This window comes from Lepidochelys kempii, chromosome 4 (genome assembly GCF_965140285.1).
Source record: "Lepidochelys kempii isolate rLepKem1 chromosome 4, rLepKem1.hap1, whole genome shotgun sequence".
Taxonomy (NCBI): Eukaryota; Metazoa; Chordata; order Testudines; family Cheloniidae; genus Lepidochelys; species Lepidochelys kempii.
In genome coordinates, this window is record NC_136383.1 from 119,076,330 (window position 1) to 119,094,136 (window position 17,807).

Sequence of the window (17,807 nt, forward strand, 5' to 3'; positions counted from 1 at the left end):
TTTCTTGACAGTTCCACACAACTCTTACCTACCAAATGCCTTTGGCTACAGGATTTCATTAGTTATTCGCACTTAAGCATTCAGTGTGATTTCATGGTGAGGCAAGGGGTTAAATATATTTTTAAGCCAATGATTCTTGATTTGGTCCATGCAACACTCTGAGATGACTTGTAGTGTCTTTTATTAGCATATTTTATCACTGTCACTTTCCTTACCAATGGATTTTGGTTTTAAACCAACTTCATAGATTATTCTATTTTCCCCCTCAACACAAACTCAAGCACTGCTCAACGTACATTTCTGATGGAGGCTTAATAGTAAGTAAGACTCCAGGGATCAAATCCTGTGCTGATTTATGCCTTGTACAACCACACAGACATGAAAGCTGTTGCACAGGATGTTAGTCAGGGCAGAATTTGGCCCAGGGTATTGAATACTGGGAACGAATGAGGCAAACATTGCTTGCTACAGGCCTCTGTACATTATTAAATCCTAGACAGGCTGATTGAAAGGAACTATGAGAACGCAGCGAAGACTGCCTGACACAGGATGCACCAGGTATCCAGATATTCATAGATTATAAAGTCAGAAAGGACCAACGTGATCATATAGTCTGACCTCAGAATTAAAGGAGTCATAGTTCCCCCATTGGCAGGGCACCGCTAGTGTCCGGCACTGAAGCTGACCCCTAAGCCATCAAGCCAGTTGTGGCTGGGCATATTTAGCCTGAGTACCTAGGGGTACACAGTTTATGCAAGTGACAGAGGCTTCTTGCTTCTCCCCAAGAGGCACAGCAAACAATAATATTTATTTCTTAGCATGCATCACGCAAGTAGTTTATAGGGAAACTAATTAAATATCTGGGTGTTTCACTACACACACCAAATACACAAGTCCTTTGCTTCCTGAACTCCAGAAAAATCTTTATTTCTGTAAGAAATATGGGCAATGCCCATACAAAAACTAATGGCCAGATTTTCCAAGAGTGCATCCAACAGCTTCTATGCAGACACCCAAATTAAGAAGCCAGATCTGTAAAAGTGTTCAGCAGCTGGGAGCTTCCTGAATGGGAGCTAAGCCCTTTTACAATTCAGTATGATTTTGGCACGATGAGCACGTTTTATGCTCCGGATAGCTTCAGTTTTGACTTCAAACCTCCCATGGTCTCCTGCTCCCATAAAAAAAGAATTGGCTTTTCCTAGAAACAGCAGAACATTATAAACAAGGCCCATGCCAACTCCCCTGCCCCAGGTTGGTTCACTCATTTTCTATGAACAAAAACAAGCGACTCCATTCTACAAGGTGCACTGCTGCCTAATTGTGTATGTCTAACTGCCCCTCTGCCTACTCATGGTGAGTTGGTTAATTTCTTGTAGGTATTAGAAGTAAAAGTGGGTCTTGAGGAGAAATTTGAAGGCGGAGAAGGTAGTATTAGTCTAACAGCTTAATTCAGGGAGGGCATTCTTTACTTAATTTACAAAGGAAACCTCTTTTTTGCTTTACATTTGGATTGGCACTAATAATAATGATTAATGAGTGACTGCACATCTGGCCCATCTCGAACATTGGCTCTATTCATTTCCACAGTGGCTTTGTTCCATTTCTGTTGTTATTATACACCTACAGAGGGGCTTCCTAATCTTTGATGAGATGTGAAGACTCAGAATTCAGAGTCCTATAAACCATACATGGAATTGTTTGTCTTTGTCTTTGCACCTGGGTCTCTGCACCATAGTTTATCCTCCAATTAAGGGCAAGTTAACTGCTTCTTTTCTCTCCACAGAAAGCATTGTCTTCCACGACTTTAGTTACTAGTATTTATGGAGGAAGTGTGACTATATACATATAGTCTTCACAGAGAGAATACAGATCACCACAGGTAGTGTTTTTGTCTTTCTTTTCTAGGGGCAGAGGTTGAGATAAGTCTTTGGGATCCCCTCCCCCTGGGGGCCTCTCTCAATGCTCTGTCTCACAGCCCTGCCCCACAGCAATCTTTTGAACGGCTTCACTAAATCTCAACCTCTAGTGGCACAGATGACATAGCTTTTACTATGGACTGTTAACAGCTTGATGCCCTGCCTCCTCCCCTCAGGGGAAATGTCTTTGGGAGCTTCAGTGGCCTACAGCCCCTTCTAATGGAAAGAAGGATGGGCCAATGGTTAGGGCACTAGCTTAGGACTTGGGTTCTATTCGCTGGTCCGCCACAGACTTCTTGTGCAATCTTGAAAAATTTACTTAGCCTCCCTGTGCCTCAGGTCCCCACCTGTAAAATTGGGATAACAGTACTTCCCAACCTCACATGGGTGGTTGAGAGGATAAATACCTTAAAAGATTGTAAAGTGAATTGAGAGCTACTGATTGGAGCCAGATATATTTATCAGAGCAGCCATAAAAATAAAGCTGCTCAGACACCATTGGAATTCAATGGAATCAGTTGTTCTGCAAATGTTTGAATTTATTCTCTTACTCTTCCATTCATTCCTAGTTATAGGCAATAACATCAGCAGGGAATAGTTGGACTGGACTATAGCAATAGCATAAGCCATCATTTTTTGCAGTCAGAGAAAATATGCAATTTAGAACCTGCATTTGTGTAATTAAGAGCCATGTGGTCAGAGCAAGATATAAGGAAACAAGGATGCAAGACATTAATTCCATTATACTGTTTTTCATTATGGAAGGACCAAGTAAAAAACCTGAGCCTGGAAGGACCCAAATCTACAACCTTTAAATGTCCTCAAAGCCCTAACATGCCAATGTATTACCTACTGCACTATTTCAGGTTTAATTCTCACTTTTCACATATACAATGTCTGTTACTTCATTTTATTCTACTCACTGAAGTACCAGCACTCCATGGTAGTGACATACTAATCCCAGTTGGATACCTCATGAAAGACTTAGTTTACTGACATGCCTGCTTTATAGAGAAGCCAAGGCTTATCAACACAAAAGTGGGGAGCAACAGATAATCCAGCCCCTGTTCTGGGACATCCAGTGACAAGATATTCCAATAGCAGCATTGTCAACAGGGCCAGAAAAAGCATATGACCAAATTTTTTGTCCGTTGCTTTTTGTTTTCCTTGCTCTGATTTACATCTGCTTTGGTTTACTACCTGCTTTTACTATTTGAGAGAAATATTTGAGTGAAATGCTTCCACATCCCACTGCTTGCTATTATAATCTTGTCTTTTCTGAAGCTGAGAAAACACTGTTGGAAGTGCCACTATTAGAAGTGTTGGTTCAAAAATCATTGGTTTGCTATTCAACGTATTAACAATTAAAACAATATGTGTCACTTTAGCAGTTACAGAGAGCACAGATTATAAAGCTGTTTATTTGATGACTAATCCTGGAATGTGCTGAACACATCTTGAAGGAGTGCAGCGTGCCCTCAAAATCAGACTTCTAAAAAGAGATCTGATTTTCTGAAGGTAAAGATGACTTTAAAATCCTGGCCCTGAATCAACTTGTTGAAAAATTATTCTATTTCCAGCCATTTTCTTTTACACCAAAACCCATCTTTATTTGAATATACTATACTTATTGCCTACTTCATATTACTTTCACTGAGCTTTAGTAGAAAATCAAATATTGATGAAGAAAGTCTCCTGGTGTTTTGATAAAGACACTCTTTCTTACAGGAAGTATAAAGCATGCCTGGTTTGCAAAGACTGGGCCATATGGAGCTATGTTGATTTACACCAGCTGAGGATCTGGCCTGGTATTTCTAATGTAACAGGACGACAGGGTTCTTCTGTTGGCCGACTTGATAAGCAGATGCTAGAACCTTGCCGGTGAAGGCTAATTGATTCCTGCTTGCAACTTGGAGGGCTGAATTGGATGGAGGCAACATGAGGTGAAGTGCCATCCTAGGGGAAGACTATAGCAAGCTTGCGCTGTTGTTGAGACAATAGCAGTTGGGAGGCTCAGCCAAATAAACGTTTTGCCTTGACTCCTTTTTAATCCAACCATTTGGTATGCTAGATAAAGAACTGAGCAGGGAGGTTGACAGAATTTATTTGGGTGAAGTACTGTCGTGTAGAGATCTGATGTTTTAAAGAGCAATTCCACTTTTGAATGTCTGCATTTAATAGTAATCTATGTAGCAGATTATATTTATGGTTTTCTCAGTGCTGTGGTTCAGTTTGCTTTGTTAGGGAGCAAGAAGTTAAGTAGTTTACTCATTGTAGAAGCTTATTCTGAACTTTCAGGGAATTGTTTCAGCTGGAACCGTAAATATCCAGACCACAATAAAGGGCTAAGTACAGCTTGGTAAATAATTTAGGTTTCAATTATAAACAAAATCCTAACAAAATCCTAATTCAGAAGTCAATCCTACTTGATGAGAAAATAATCTCAAGGAATTTTTCTTCTTTTCTTAATTGACTCTGGGTCTGAATAACACTGGTGCCAAGAAGAAAGGCACCAGAAATTTGGTATCTAGTAGGTTTGTTTATAGATGGAGCCATTAATGTATGTGTAGACTGAGAAGGCTCAGGGCAAATGTGTGATATCCTCCATCCACCCTTTGAACTTATTTATGTTACTAATAATAGACTGGAGATACAAATTGTTTCTTTCTAAGTTTTTCTGATGTTTTTTTTTTTCCCTTTTGTCCTTTTTATTTACAGTCTCCAAAGAGAATATGGTTTGGGATAAATGAGATAAATCTAAAGAGACAGGATTCAATGGAAGGAGGGTTTTAAAAGTGACTTCGCTTTAATCTGTCCGCTCAGTTATATCTGGATTGATATTATTGCCTGTTTTTGTTCTGGTTTTCTCTGTTTTTTCTCTTCATAAGGCTTTCTCTGTTCTTATCTTATCAGTAAATGTTCATAATTAGTTGTAAAGAATAATACTGTATTTCCATTTACTTTGAATTGTTATTATAAAACGGTATTTCTTACAAGTTCTCACTAAAGTCTTAAACCATTGATATATAGGCATCTAGTTATTTGCACAAAAGGGAATCAAGCTACAATTCAGTATCAGTCTTACTCTAGCACCGCCCACAAAAAACTTCAGTTACAGGGTTAGGTCCCGATCCTGCAAATACATGCATGTGGATAGTCTCATTGAACTCAATGGAACTCATGAGTAAAACTCACTACTGCGAAGAGGGCCAGCACTAGGCCTTTTGGCTACTGAAGTTCAACTGAACATCTATTTTGGAGGTTCTGGTGGTACACAGACCAGTGCTTGTTCTCTGCTCACAGGTATATGAACCCCACGTTTTTAACGTTACTCTCATGTTTAAATGTGTGCAGGATCAAGACTTCACTGTGTATTTTTGATTTCCATATTTTCTGAGAGTATTCATCTGCTTTCGTAAATACGTTTTAATGTATTGATTTTCACAGTCTGTTAACTGTAACTGCAGCAGAGTGACATTCTAGGGCAGTCCAGTGGACACCAGAGAGGTCAGGCAGCAGTCGTGTCTGGGGAAAAGAGGTCTGACTACAACAGCAGCTGCAGATCCCAAGTACCTCAGCAAACTGGGAATAAGATATCTCAAAGTTGGATACACTGTGGCACATGGAATTAGTAAACACTTCTAAAAGTGTCGCTGCAATAATTAATTAAGTAATTATTAAGTAGCACTAGTAGATGGTGTAGAAAAGCTGAACTATTTCAGTTCAAAACCCCATAAATGTAACGGGGGCAGAATGGTAGAACCAAATGAATAAGAGGGGTACCTCCTTGATGGCCTATGGAAGATGTTTTGCTTATGAGCCTCCCCGTGGATTCCTGGCTTTTGTCTCTTTCAAAATATACTTTTTTATAGTCTAAAAATAATTTTTTTTATTTGGAACACATACCTGCAAAGAGCACACACAAAACAGGCTGGGTGGTAGGTTTTCCCCAGTGCTGAAACCACTTCCCCCTCAATGAATTCATCACAGCTGATGCACCGTGTGCCATAGAGTCTTTGATAGTCCAAAGTACAGATGTAGTCTCCCTGTCTCACAAAAAATCCTCCTTGAGCCAGGTCACATCCACAAGCTACATGGAGAGAAATGGAAAAGATTTAGAGGACTGAAAGAGTGGAACTGTATCTATAATAAGATGAATCTTCATTCACGATCAGCACATATATATATATATATATATATTATATATATATATATATATCAGATCTTCAAGCACAGGCATCTTAATATTTGGGGCTCCTGAACACAAGACACCAATGAGTCAGAAGGTTGCTACGCTTATGGTTTTCATCTGTGATCTACATTAAATAAGCTTGTTTTATTCCATATAGAAAAACTAACATCACAGCAGAGAGCCTGAGGCCTGGTCTACACTCCAGGTTTAGGTCGATGTAAGCTGCCTTGTGTTGACCTACCTGTGGAAGTGTCTTCGCTTAAATTTGGCTTCTGCTGACATAAATGCCTCTCTATGCCCATTTGGTATCAGCACCTCCCCGAGCGGTGTTGAGTCATGGTAGGCACTGCACTTTTACATCAACTGTTACTGACTTTCAGGAGACATCCCACAATGCCCCACACTGACAATACAACTGATGCAAGCACTCCTGGTGAGGACACGCACCACCAACACAAGGAGCCAACTGTGCCCACACACAAGTGGTTTAATAACTGCAGTGGCTGTATGCAGACATAAATTAGGTCAACATAATTTTGTAGCATAAACATGGCCTGAGTGCAGAGAGATAAGCCTCTAGATGAGGGGCTACTTTGGGATGCTGTTAGGAGATGCCCCTTGACCACCACATGCAACACCCACCATTGCCGTCAACAAGATTTACAAAAGGAAGGGATTTAAACCCTCATTCTCCAAAGCAAAAACCAGTCAGTAATTTAGAGATTAGAAACTTTTCCTATTGTTTATTCCATAACTGCCCATTACAGGATTCCTATGAGGCATCCAGTACTGGCAAATGACGGAGACAGAACAGCAACCTGGATAGACGACTGGTCTGCTGTGGTACGGCAATTCCTGTGTTCCTGTGTACAAGGATGGTGTAAGGACATTGGGGAGAGTGAGCAAGATGACGTCTTGGGAAGGCACTCTCAATGTAACTGATACACACTACATACAAAGCGTGTGCGTGAGAGGGATCTTTAGGGCCAGCCTTCCCCAAACCGCCTGCGGCAGAAGTGGAGCCCAGCCGATTGTTTTTTTGCAACTCTAGCAATCAGTTCAGCTTTCCATGGCTACGACTGCATGGGAAAAGGATTAGAGACTGGCATTTTTAAAAAAACAAAACAAGCTGAGATTCTCCTTCGCAAAGCCTAAGGCTGGCCCTGCTAACAAAAAGCATGTGCAACCTCAGGAGCTCCCGCCAGTTCATCAGTACAAACAGGGACGGAGCCAGGATCATGTTTTGAGGTTACAGGGGAGGAGGGGAAGGAGAGAGCCAAAAGCTGTCTGCTTGAAATCACAGGAAGAGAGGAATGTCTGCTCTGAACCTTCAAAAAGGCTTGGATTTGGTTGAGAGAAAGGGGAGATGTTCAAATTGGTTCTTATGCTAGGAGGACTGTCAGACCTATCTTGAGTCACCGCAGCATCCTTGTTGTCACGTGCTCTGATGCCACTTCTGGAAGAACTACTTTTAGGAGCAGTACCTGCAATAACCTACAATGTTCAAGGTCAAATTAGGCTGAAATTCAAGATGTAAGAAGGATGGAAGAGGTAAGTGTGTCACCCAGGCAATGCTACCAGTCACACAGCCCACAGAAGGAAAGTGCAGGTGATGCTCATAAACTTCACTGAGTTGTGTGCATGTAATATTAACAGCAGAGCTATCCAGTGTGGCTTAATTTTTAAGTCAGCATTTACAGTATATTGATTGATTTACATTAGCCTTGTTCTTTGTCTCACTTAAGGTCAACAATGAAATCCTCATTCTAACTTTTAAGTTCATTCAGAAGTATGTATCACTCCTGAACATATTTTTTGAGCAATAGCGCATGGCTAGCTACACATCAGCTTTCTGTTATGTATACAGTAGCGTGACAGAAGCATAAATCAAATACGGATTTAAAGGTGTGAATAGGAACTGCCGTTCTGGACTTTTTTAAATTAATGACGCTAATGTTACATTTTAAAATTGCTAGAAGATGAAGTGAGCTGTAGCTCACGAAAGCTTATGCTCAAATAAATTTGTTATTTATGGTGCTACAAGTACTCCTTTTCTTTTTGTGGATACAGACTAACACGGCTGCTACTCTTCCCTCAATACCTTATCTTAGTGGTTGAGGAAGGTCTTGTGAAATTCACAAAGAGTCTAAGACTCAGGTGCCCTAGTGTAAAAGAAGAGCTGATTTGTCCACTTCCTGGACACTACAGTGCTAATAAACAATGGTCACATAAATACCACCCTATACCGGAAACCTACTGACCGCTATTCCTACCTGCATGCCTCCAGCTTTCACCCTGACCACACCACACGATCCATCGTCTACAGCCAAGCTCTGCGATACAACCGCATTTGCTCCAACCCCTCAGACAGAGACAAACACCTACAAGATCTCTGTCAAGCTTTCTTACAACTACAATACCCACCTGCAGAAGTAAAGAAACAGATTGATAGAGCCAGAAGAGTTCCCAGAAGTTACCTACTACAGGACAGGCCTAACAAAGAAAATAACAGAACGCCACTAGCCGTCACCTTCAGCCCCCAACTAAAACCCCTCCAACGCATTATTAAGGATCTACAACCTATCCTAAAGGATGACCCAACACTCTCACAAATCTTGGGAGACAGGCCAGTCCTTGCCTACAGACAGCCCCGCAACCTGAAGCAAATACTCACCAACAACCACATACCACACAACAGAACCACTAACCCAGGAACTTATCCTTGCAACAAAGCCCGTTGCCAACTGTGCCCACATATCTATTCAGGGGACACCATCACAGGGCCTAATAACATCAGCCACACTATCAGAGGCTCGTTCACCTGCACATCCACCAATGTGATATATGCCATCATGTGCCAGCAATGCCCCTCTGCCATGTACATTGGTCAAACTGGACAGTCTCTACGTAAAAGAATAAATGGACACAAATCAGATGTCAAGAATTATAACATTCATAAACCAGTCGGAGAACACTTCAATCTCTCTGGTCACACGATCACAGACATGAAGGTCGCTATCTTAAAACAAAAAAACTTCAAATCCAGACTCCAGCGAGAAACTGCTGAATTGGAATTCATTTGCAAATTGGATACTATTAATTTAGGCTTAAATAGAGACTTGGAGTGGCTAAGTCATTATGCAAGGTAGCCTGTTTCCTCTTGTTTTTTCCTACCCTCCCCCCCCAGATGTTCTGGTTTAACTTGGATTTTAACTTGAAGAGTGGTCAGTTTGGATGAGCTATTACCAGCAGGAGAGTGAGTTTGTGTGTGTATGGGGGTGGGGGGGATGTGAGAACCTGGATTTATGCAGGAAATAGCCCAGCTTAATTGTCATGCACATTGTGTAAAGAGTTATCACTTTGGATGGGCTATCACCAGCAGGAGAGTGAATTTGTGTGGGGGGGTGGAGGGTGAGAAAACCTGGATTTGTGCTGGAAATCACTTTAGATAAGCTATTACCAGCAGGACAGTGGGGTGGGAATAGGTATTGTTTCATATTCTCTGTGTATATATAAAGCCTGCTGCAGTTTCCACGATATGCATCTGAAGAAGTGAGCTGTAGCTCACAAAAGCTTATGCTCTAATAAATTGGTTAGTCTCTAAGGTGCCACAAGTCCTCCTTTTCTTTTTGCGAATACAGACTAACACGGCTGTTACTCTGAGAGCTGATTTGTGTGTTTCCTGTGTACCTTGTAGGCCGGCTCTATTGAACGGCACTGCAAAATTTCCCCCAGAACAAAGAGGATTTCCCAGTGGCTCAAGGACAGTGTTATAGCCCTACACAAGCCCCTCCCATGCAGCACACTGGGTATATTGGAAGGGAAGCGGGGAGAGCATGTAGTCAGAGCACATTGCACACTGACTATTCTAGGCTGCTGCAACAGCCCACTGGGGAAAAAATATAAAAATCTGGCCTCCATTCAGGATTGCTTTCTTGCTTTAAAACCAAAACAAACAATGGCAATTTGTAATTTACAAAGGAGCTAAAAAGAATTTAAAAACAAAGTGTTGTGCGTCCAGGTGTTGAATTTTACAGTTCTGTAATCTAATCATGGTTTTAGCCTTTAGAAAGGAAATATTGCAGTCATATACCATTCCACAGATTAATTTTTCATGAAAGAAGTTTTGTGTACCCAGTTACAACACAGTAAAAGATCTGCAAACTAAAGACTCGCTCTAACTATACACTGACATGACAGATGGTCCATTGTGTCAATGATTCCCAGAAAAAAGTGGCAAATAATGGATCTACTGAGAGGTGGTGGCTTTTGTTGAGCAGTTCTCTCATCGCCTTCTTTCTTCACTCTATCACGCCCCTTCCCCATAGACCCAATCACACTCTGCCCCAAGCTATAGGGATATGGCTGGGAGGAGAAACCTGATGTAGGCAGAGAGTTAAGCTGTATATAAACAGAATTGGCTATCTCTGGCATTGATGGGTCAGAAGGGGTGTACCAATTTCTGTAGAAGAGCAGCTCTTCACACTAATATCCCTCTTCTGCATGGCAATTTACACAATCACAGAGGATCACAACACAACCGCTCAAATATTACAGTACAACATGGAACAGACATGACAAGTAAGATTAGAGCAGGCAGCAACTCACAAGCATTCAATAGAATCTAAAGTGGCCTTAGCTGATTGGAAAATCTGACTCTCAAAAGCAGAACTTGAATGATTCATCTGAACCAAGGGACCTAATTTCAGTGGGATTGCACACATCTAACTGAGGGCTAAATTTGGCCCTGTGTATTTAAAGCTTATCTTAGATCAGCAAGAAATTTTAATGTCTTTGAATTTGTGCATTTCCACCCAACTCTTATCATTACTTAGCAATAATGGGTGTGATATTTAAAAGAACTCACCACTATCCTAACTACTTCAATTCTGAAGCACTTAGAGGAGAGGAAAGTGATCAGGAACAGTCAGCATGGATTCACCAAAGGCAAGTCATGCCTGACTAATCTAATTGCCTTCTATGACGAGATAACTGGCTCTGTAGATGAGGGGAAAGCAGTGGATGTGTTGTTCCTTGACTTTAGCAAAGCTTTTGACATGGTCTCCCACAGTATTCTTGCCAGCAAGTTAAAGAAGTATGGGCTAGATGAATGGACTATAAGGTGAATAGAAAGTTGGCTAGATTGTCAGGCTCAACGGGTAGTGATCAATGGCTGCATGTCTAGCTGGCAGCTGGTATCAAGTGGAGTGTCCCAAGGGTCGGTTCTGGGGCCGGTTTTGTTCAATATCTTCATAAATGATCTGGAGGATGGTGTGGATTGCACCCTCAGCAAGTTTGCAGATGACACTAAACTGTGAGTAGAGGTAGATACGCTGGAGGGTAGGGATAGGATACAGAGGGACCTAGACAAATTAGAGGATTGGGCCAAAAGAAATCTGATGAGGTTCAACAAGGAGAAGTGCAGAGTCCTGCATTTAGGATGGAAGAATCCCATGAACCGCTACAGACTAGGGACCGAATGGCTAGGCAGCAGTTCTGCAGAAAAGGACCTAGGGGTTACAGTGGACGAGAAGCTGGATATGAGTTAACAGTGTGCCCTTGTTGCCAAGAAGGCCAATGGCATTTTGGGATGTATACGTGGGGGCATTGCCAGCAGATCGAGGGACGTGATCATTCCCCTCTATTCAACACTGGTGAGGCCTCATCTGGAGTACTGTGTCCAGTTTTGGGCCCCACACTACAAGAAGGATGTGGAAAAACTGGAAAACGTCCAGTGGAGGGCAACAAAAATGATTAGGGGACTGGAACACATGACTTATGAGGAGAGGCTGAGGGAACTGGGATTGTTTAGTCTGCGGAAGAAAAGAATGAGGGGGGATTTGATAGCTGCTTTCAACTACCTGAAAGGGGGTTCCAAAGAGGATGGATCTAGCCTGTTCTCAGTGGTAGCTAATGACAGAACAAGGAGTAATGGTCTCAAGTTGCAGTGGGGGAGGTTTAGGTTGGATATTAGGAAAAACTTTTTCACTAGGAGGGTGGTGAAACACTGGAATGCTTTACCTAGGGAGGTAGTGGAATCTCCTTCCTTAGATATTTTTAAGGTCAGGCTTGACAAAGCCCCAGCTGGGATGATTTAGTTGGGGATTGGTCCTGCTTTGAACAGGGAGTTGGACTAGACGACCTCCTGAGGTCCCTTCCAACTCTGTTATTCTATGATTCTATGATTCTACTTCCCACAAAGTCAGTGAGTTTTACACCATTGATTCCAATGGGAGAAGAGTTGGGCCAAGTCTGAGTTCTTTTGAAAATCCCACCCACTGTTCTATATGTGTTTAATTTACTATAATGAAGGTTCAAACCTCCATCATGGACCAAGAAGATGTAACATAAGCTAAAAGCTAGACAGTGAAAGATTAAGGAGAGATGTGTATGCTTCTCATTTTATGAAGTGTGTAGAAGTTTAGAAGACTACATTAAGCAACCGTAGTTTTGCTATACACCTTTTGATGCACATTTAACAGGAAACTAAGGAAGTTATAAGAAAAACCCTATCAAAACAGAAACTTTACCTCTTAAAATTAAACTAATCCATTTGTGAATTTCAAAGAATAAAATGTTTGGATTCTGCTTTCAAGCAGATAGTCTTTTCCCACATATAGTTACACTGCAAGCCCCACCCTCCCCTTTGCATTTTATTAATCACACAAATTTATGCAGCAGGTGTTCTTAAAATTCAATCCAGCAGACTCTAGGTGAAGTGTATGCCCCCTTTAACAAAGCGCCAGCTAGAATAGCTATATGATAAGTGATATTTGATCAAGACATTTGAGAAGTTGCAGAATGTTCTTTATGCCCCCAAACAACAGAGGAGACTAATTAGAGAAGACGATAAATGTAGAAGAAAAATTAAAAATAATTTAATGACCGGGGGGTTCTCTAAGGAATATATTGTCAGCCACACGAAGATTCTTCACCTCCTAGTGAATGGAAACATTAATTCTGGTATCTTGTCATTTACGAGCTATTTATACACAGTACTTCAGCTCCAAGTCTAGTAAAACTTCCATGGTACCACAGGATCTTTTAACTTCAGATAAAATGACCTCCAACAAGAAACCTATTAGCACTGGTCAAAATATGAATATGTATTTTCAAAAAACATCAACCACCGGTCAATGCTTGTCAAATGTTGGTAAAAACATAGCAACATTTCTCATTATAGTTTTTTTTTACATTTATTTTTCGTGTGCATAGTTGTCTAGCCAAACGATGGCATCTTCATTGGTGTGGTGCAGTTCTTCTAGGCCACCGCTGACCCTAGTTAGCAGGCATTCCTTGACAATGTATGTCATCGGCTGTGTTGCACCGCAGCTGCACAAAGGGCTGTCACGAAGGCCCCAGCGATACTGGTTGACTGCACAGAGACCTTGCCAGGTCCGGAACCTGTTCGACAGGGACCATTGGCGACAGGGCAGGTCAAAACCAGGCGGGCAAATTGTGGGGTCGGCAACGAGGGACTGGTTGGGGATTATAACAGATATCCATTCCTCTCGCTATTCCTCTCTGTTTTTTTACAAACCAGCCAGCTCAAAAAACAATCTTGGACTTTTCATTTTGAAGTGACTCACTGCCAAACCCCCGCTTTGGCAGTGAGTCTTAGAGTCCAGGTCAACTGTCTCAGGCTCACACTATGGGGCTAAACGTAGTAATGTACATGTTCCTCCTCGAGTTAAATTAGGCTCTGAAAGCTGGTGATGGAGGAAGGTCTCAGAGGCCAGCATCCAGCCTGAGTAGTAAATTCTACCCTGCTATTTTTAGCCCCGTAACACAAGCCCGCAAGCCTGAGTCAATTGACTCAGATTCTGAGACTCGCAACTGTAGGGTATATTTTTTCCAGTGTAGATCCACCCTCAGGGACTAAAGGCCAGATTTGCAAAGGGATGTAGACACCTAAAGATGCAGATAGATACCTATTGGATATTCAAGAGCTCCTACACAGGCTAGGCACCTAACTCCCCTTGCAAACAAGGTTAGATGCTCTTGAAAACCCCACTAGGCACCTACCTGCATTTTTAGGAAACTAACTACCTTTAAAAATCTGGCCCTCAAGCACATGGGCCAAATAATCAGTGGGGTCATTAGATGATTGAGATGCTAAAGGAGCGACCAGGAAAGACAAGGCTGTTGCAGAGAAGCTACATGAATTCTTTACATCGATCTTCACTGCAGAGGATACAAGGGAGATTCCCACACCTGAGTCATTCTTCTTAGGTGACAGGTCAGAGGAACTGTCCCAGATTGAGGTGCCAATAGTAGAGGCTTTGTAACAAACTGATAAATTAAACAGTAATATATCACCAGAACCTGATGGCATGGGCAGTGAGTGACCAGCAGTCTTGGGGAGGCTAGCTCCTGGCTGGCCCACACCTTCAGCCCAGGGCCCTACCCCTCCTGCCCCCCTTCCCCGGCTGGAGCCCAGAGCCTCCCCCAGCACCGCAGTGCACCCGCCCCAACCCCGGAGTGCCGGGTGGGTGGGCAGCACGGCCCCCAGCCCCGGTGCGCCAGGTGGGCGGGCAGCGCAAGCACCGGTTTCAACCGCCGAGAGCTCCTGGCTGCAGGCCGGCCCCCACTAGCCCCAGCCCAGGGGAAGGGTGCCAGAACCCTCCCAAAAGTGGGGAGGAGCAGGGGGCCCCCACCAGAGGTGGAGGCAAAGGTAGCCCACTGCCCGTGTCCCAGGTCCCCCCCCCCCCACAGCAGGTGGAGGGACCCAGGCTCCCCACAGCTGCCAATGCAGCTCTCCTGACCCGGCTCCACCGCCCAGCCATGGTAAGAGCCAGGTGGGCAGCTGTGGGGAACCACCGCAGACCCTCCACCTGCCCGCGATGTGGGGGGCCAGAGCAGCCCCCGTCCCATGTCCCACAACTGCACGGCTCTTACCATCACCGGGCTGTAGCTCCGAGGCCCTTCCCCCCGGCCGGAGCGAGGTCGGGAAGAGCTGCATGGACAGCTGGCATGGAGTCACAGACCCTCCTCCTGCCCCAGGAGACTGGGGAATCCAAGGGGTGGGGACATGAGCAAGGGGCTGCTTTCAGCCCCCCCACACCCTGGGCAGGTGGAGGGTCCGCCGCGGCTCCCCAAAGCTGCCCAGGCTCCCCAGCCAGGCTCCATGCTGGCCTGGCCTGGGGGTGAGCCCTCAGGGGGAAGAGAAGGGGAAGCGGGCGGGGTCTGCCCCGACGAAAAGTGGACAGGTCAGGCCTCTTCACTTTCAAAAAGTAGGAGGGCTATGGCCCCCTGGCCCTTCCCCATGTTCTGGTGCCACTGGCCCAGGGCTCGCCACATGGGAAAGAAGAACCATGGCGGGAAGAGGAGGGGGTCTGGAGGTGGAGCGTGGCCAGGGCCACGCAGGCAGTTTGGGTAGGCTGAGCCTTCCCTTGCCTTTGATACCGCCACCCAGGCCTGACGGTATTCACCCTAGAGTTCTCAAGGAACTCAGATATGAAATTGCAGAACTGCTAATTGTGGTATGCAACCTATTAATTAAAATCAGCCTCCATTCCAGATGACTGGAGGATAGCTAATGTGACACAGATTTTTTAAAAAGGCTCCAGACATGATCCTGACAATTACAGGCCAGTAAACCTAACTTTAGTATTAGGCAAATTGAAACTGTAGTAAGGAATAGAATGAAGAGACACATAAGTGGACAGTTCTTTGAAAACATCTGCTCAAAGGGCCAGCAGTCAAAACGCTAACAGAATATTACGAAGCATTAGGTAAGGGATAGATAATAAGACAGAAAATATCATAATGCCACTATAATAATCCATGGTATGCCCACACCTTTAATACTGTCTACAGTTCTGGTTGCCCCATCTCAAAAAAGATACATCAGAATTGGAAAAAGGACAGAGAAGGGCAACAAAAGTGATTAGGGTTATGGAACAGCTTCTGTATGAAGGGAGACTAAAAAGACAGACTGTTCAGCTTGGAAAATGACTACTGTGGAGGGATATGATGGAGGACTATAAAATCATGAATGGTGTGGAGAAAAAGTGCTATTTACCCCTTCATATAACACAAGAACTAGGAGTCACCCATTGAAATTAATAGGCAGTAGGCTTAAAACAAACACAAGGAAGCACTTCTTCAGACAATGCACAGTCAACCTGCGGAACTCATTGCCAGGGGATGTTGAAGGCTAAAAGTATACTTGGGTTTAAAAAAGGATTAAATAAGTCATGGAGGATAGGTCCATCAATGGCTATCAGCCAAGACGGTCACGGACGCAACCCCTTGCTCTGGATGTTCCTAAACCTCTGACAGCTAGAAGCTGGGACTGGATGACAGGGGACAGATCACTCGATAAATTGCCCTGTTTTGTTCACTTCCTCTGAACCATCTGGCATTGGCCACTGTCAGAAGACAGCATACTGGGCTAAATGGACCATTGGTCTGACCTAGTATGGACATTCTTATTTTTTTATGTATTTACCTATGAAAGTTTTACACATAGTCCATTGTCCCAGTCCAGCAAGCCACTGAAGCATGTGTTTAATTTTCAGTTGGATTTGAATTGGACTATTTATGTGTTAAAAGTTAAGCAAATGCTTAAGTGCTTGGCAGATCAGGAGTTTTGTGATATTACTTGAGTAATGACTAGAATTTGCTGGGCTCTATATTGAACGCTGTACCTAATCATCATCAACAATTACTTGTGCACTAGTAAAGAAAACTTATGACAAAGAAGGTGAAGGTAGGAAAGAAACAAGGCAAATCAGAGAAATAAATAAGCTTTCAGCCTGATATACATTATAGAATTTTTAAAAAGCTATGGTCTAAAAATGATCTGAAAATCCCAGCACAGGATCTGATTGACCACTGTATTACATCAGTTTTACACTGGCATGACTCCAATGAAATCAATTAACAGAGTCACACCACTGTAAATCTGGTGCGACAGAGTGGTAAATCAGGCCCAAAGCCACTAAACTCTTCAAGACAGATTGTGAGAGTGCCATGTCCACTGCTCACTTATTCCTGGTATATCTATTTAACACGTTCGGGGCCCTACAGGGCCCGAAGGATTTAGCCAGTGATGAACATACTGCTGGTGTTGTCTATGGAACAACAGCAGTTACGGATATTCCATGGCAGTCACCAAGAATGCAAGGTAATGAACCACACCTGCTTTGTTAACTTTGTTTTGGGCTTTAATCTTACTTTCAAGTTTTTTGTAAATGGCTCCTCTCCTGCAACCTGAGACTCTTTGGTTTTACACTATGTTCAAATGCAAATCCCTCACATTTCACATGGGAGCTTTTAACATGCTTATTTATAGCCCAGCAGATGGGTTTGATGTCATAAACAAACTACGCCCTGTTACCAAGTTACAGATACCTTCTAATTATTTCCTTCTCTAGTGAATACTCTCTATCCTAGCTCTGCCCATCTTCTCATCTGAATCCAATGCAGTTAAAATCATTGGCTCCAATTCCCATTTACACTAAGGGTGCTTTCCATCACTCCAGTCACGTTAAAGGGGCCTTAACATGGGTGAAGCTGTAATGAATACCCACTCCAAGACCCCCTTTTCACTGCCACAGTTGTATAAAGGAGGCATTAGTGCAAATGTGAAACAGGCACACTGGCTTACAGAGCTACACCAATTTACACAAGTTGACGATCTAACCCACTTTGATCAGTTAAACCCAGCGTGCAAGGATAAATACCTAGGAGGA

General features: G+C 43.2%; 1 protein-coding gene across 14 annotated transcripts in view; it reads right to left on the reverse strand.

Annotated features, from left to right (window-relative positions):
- ABLIM2 (actin binding LIM protein family member 2) overlaps positions 1-17,807 on the reverse strand; it is a 217,581-nt gene that overhangs the window by 137,390 nt on the left and 62,384 nt on the right. For all 14 annotated transcript variants that reach the window (XR_012158735.2, XM_073342610.2, XM_073342609.2 and 11 more), the window contains exon 3: positions 5,823-6,006. Coding sequence is in view for 13 of the 14 variants with exons in the window: in XM_073342610.2 (XP_073198711.1) it covers positions 5,823-6,006 (184 nt within the window). In the remaining variant the exon portion in view is untranslated. The remainder of the gene's footprint in view (positions 1-5,822; positions 6,007-17,807) is intronic.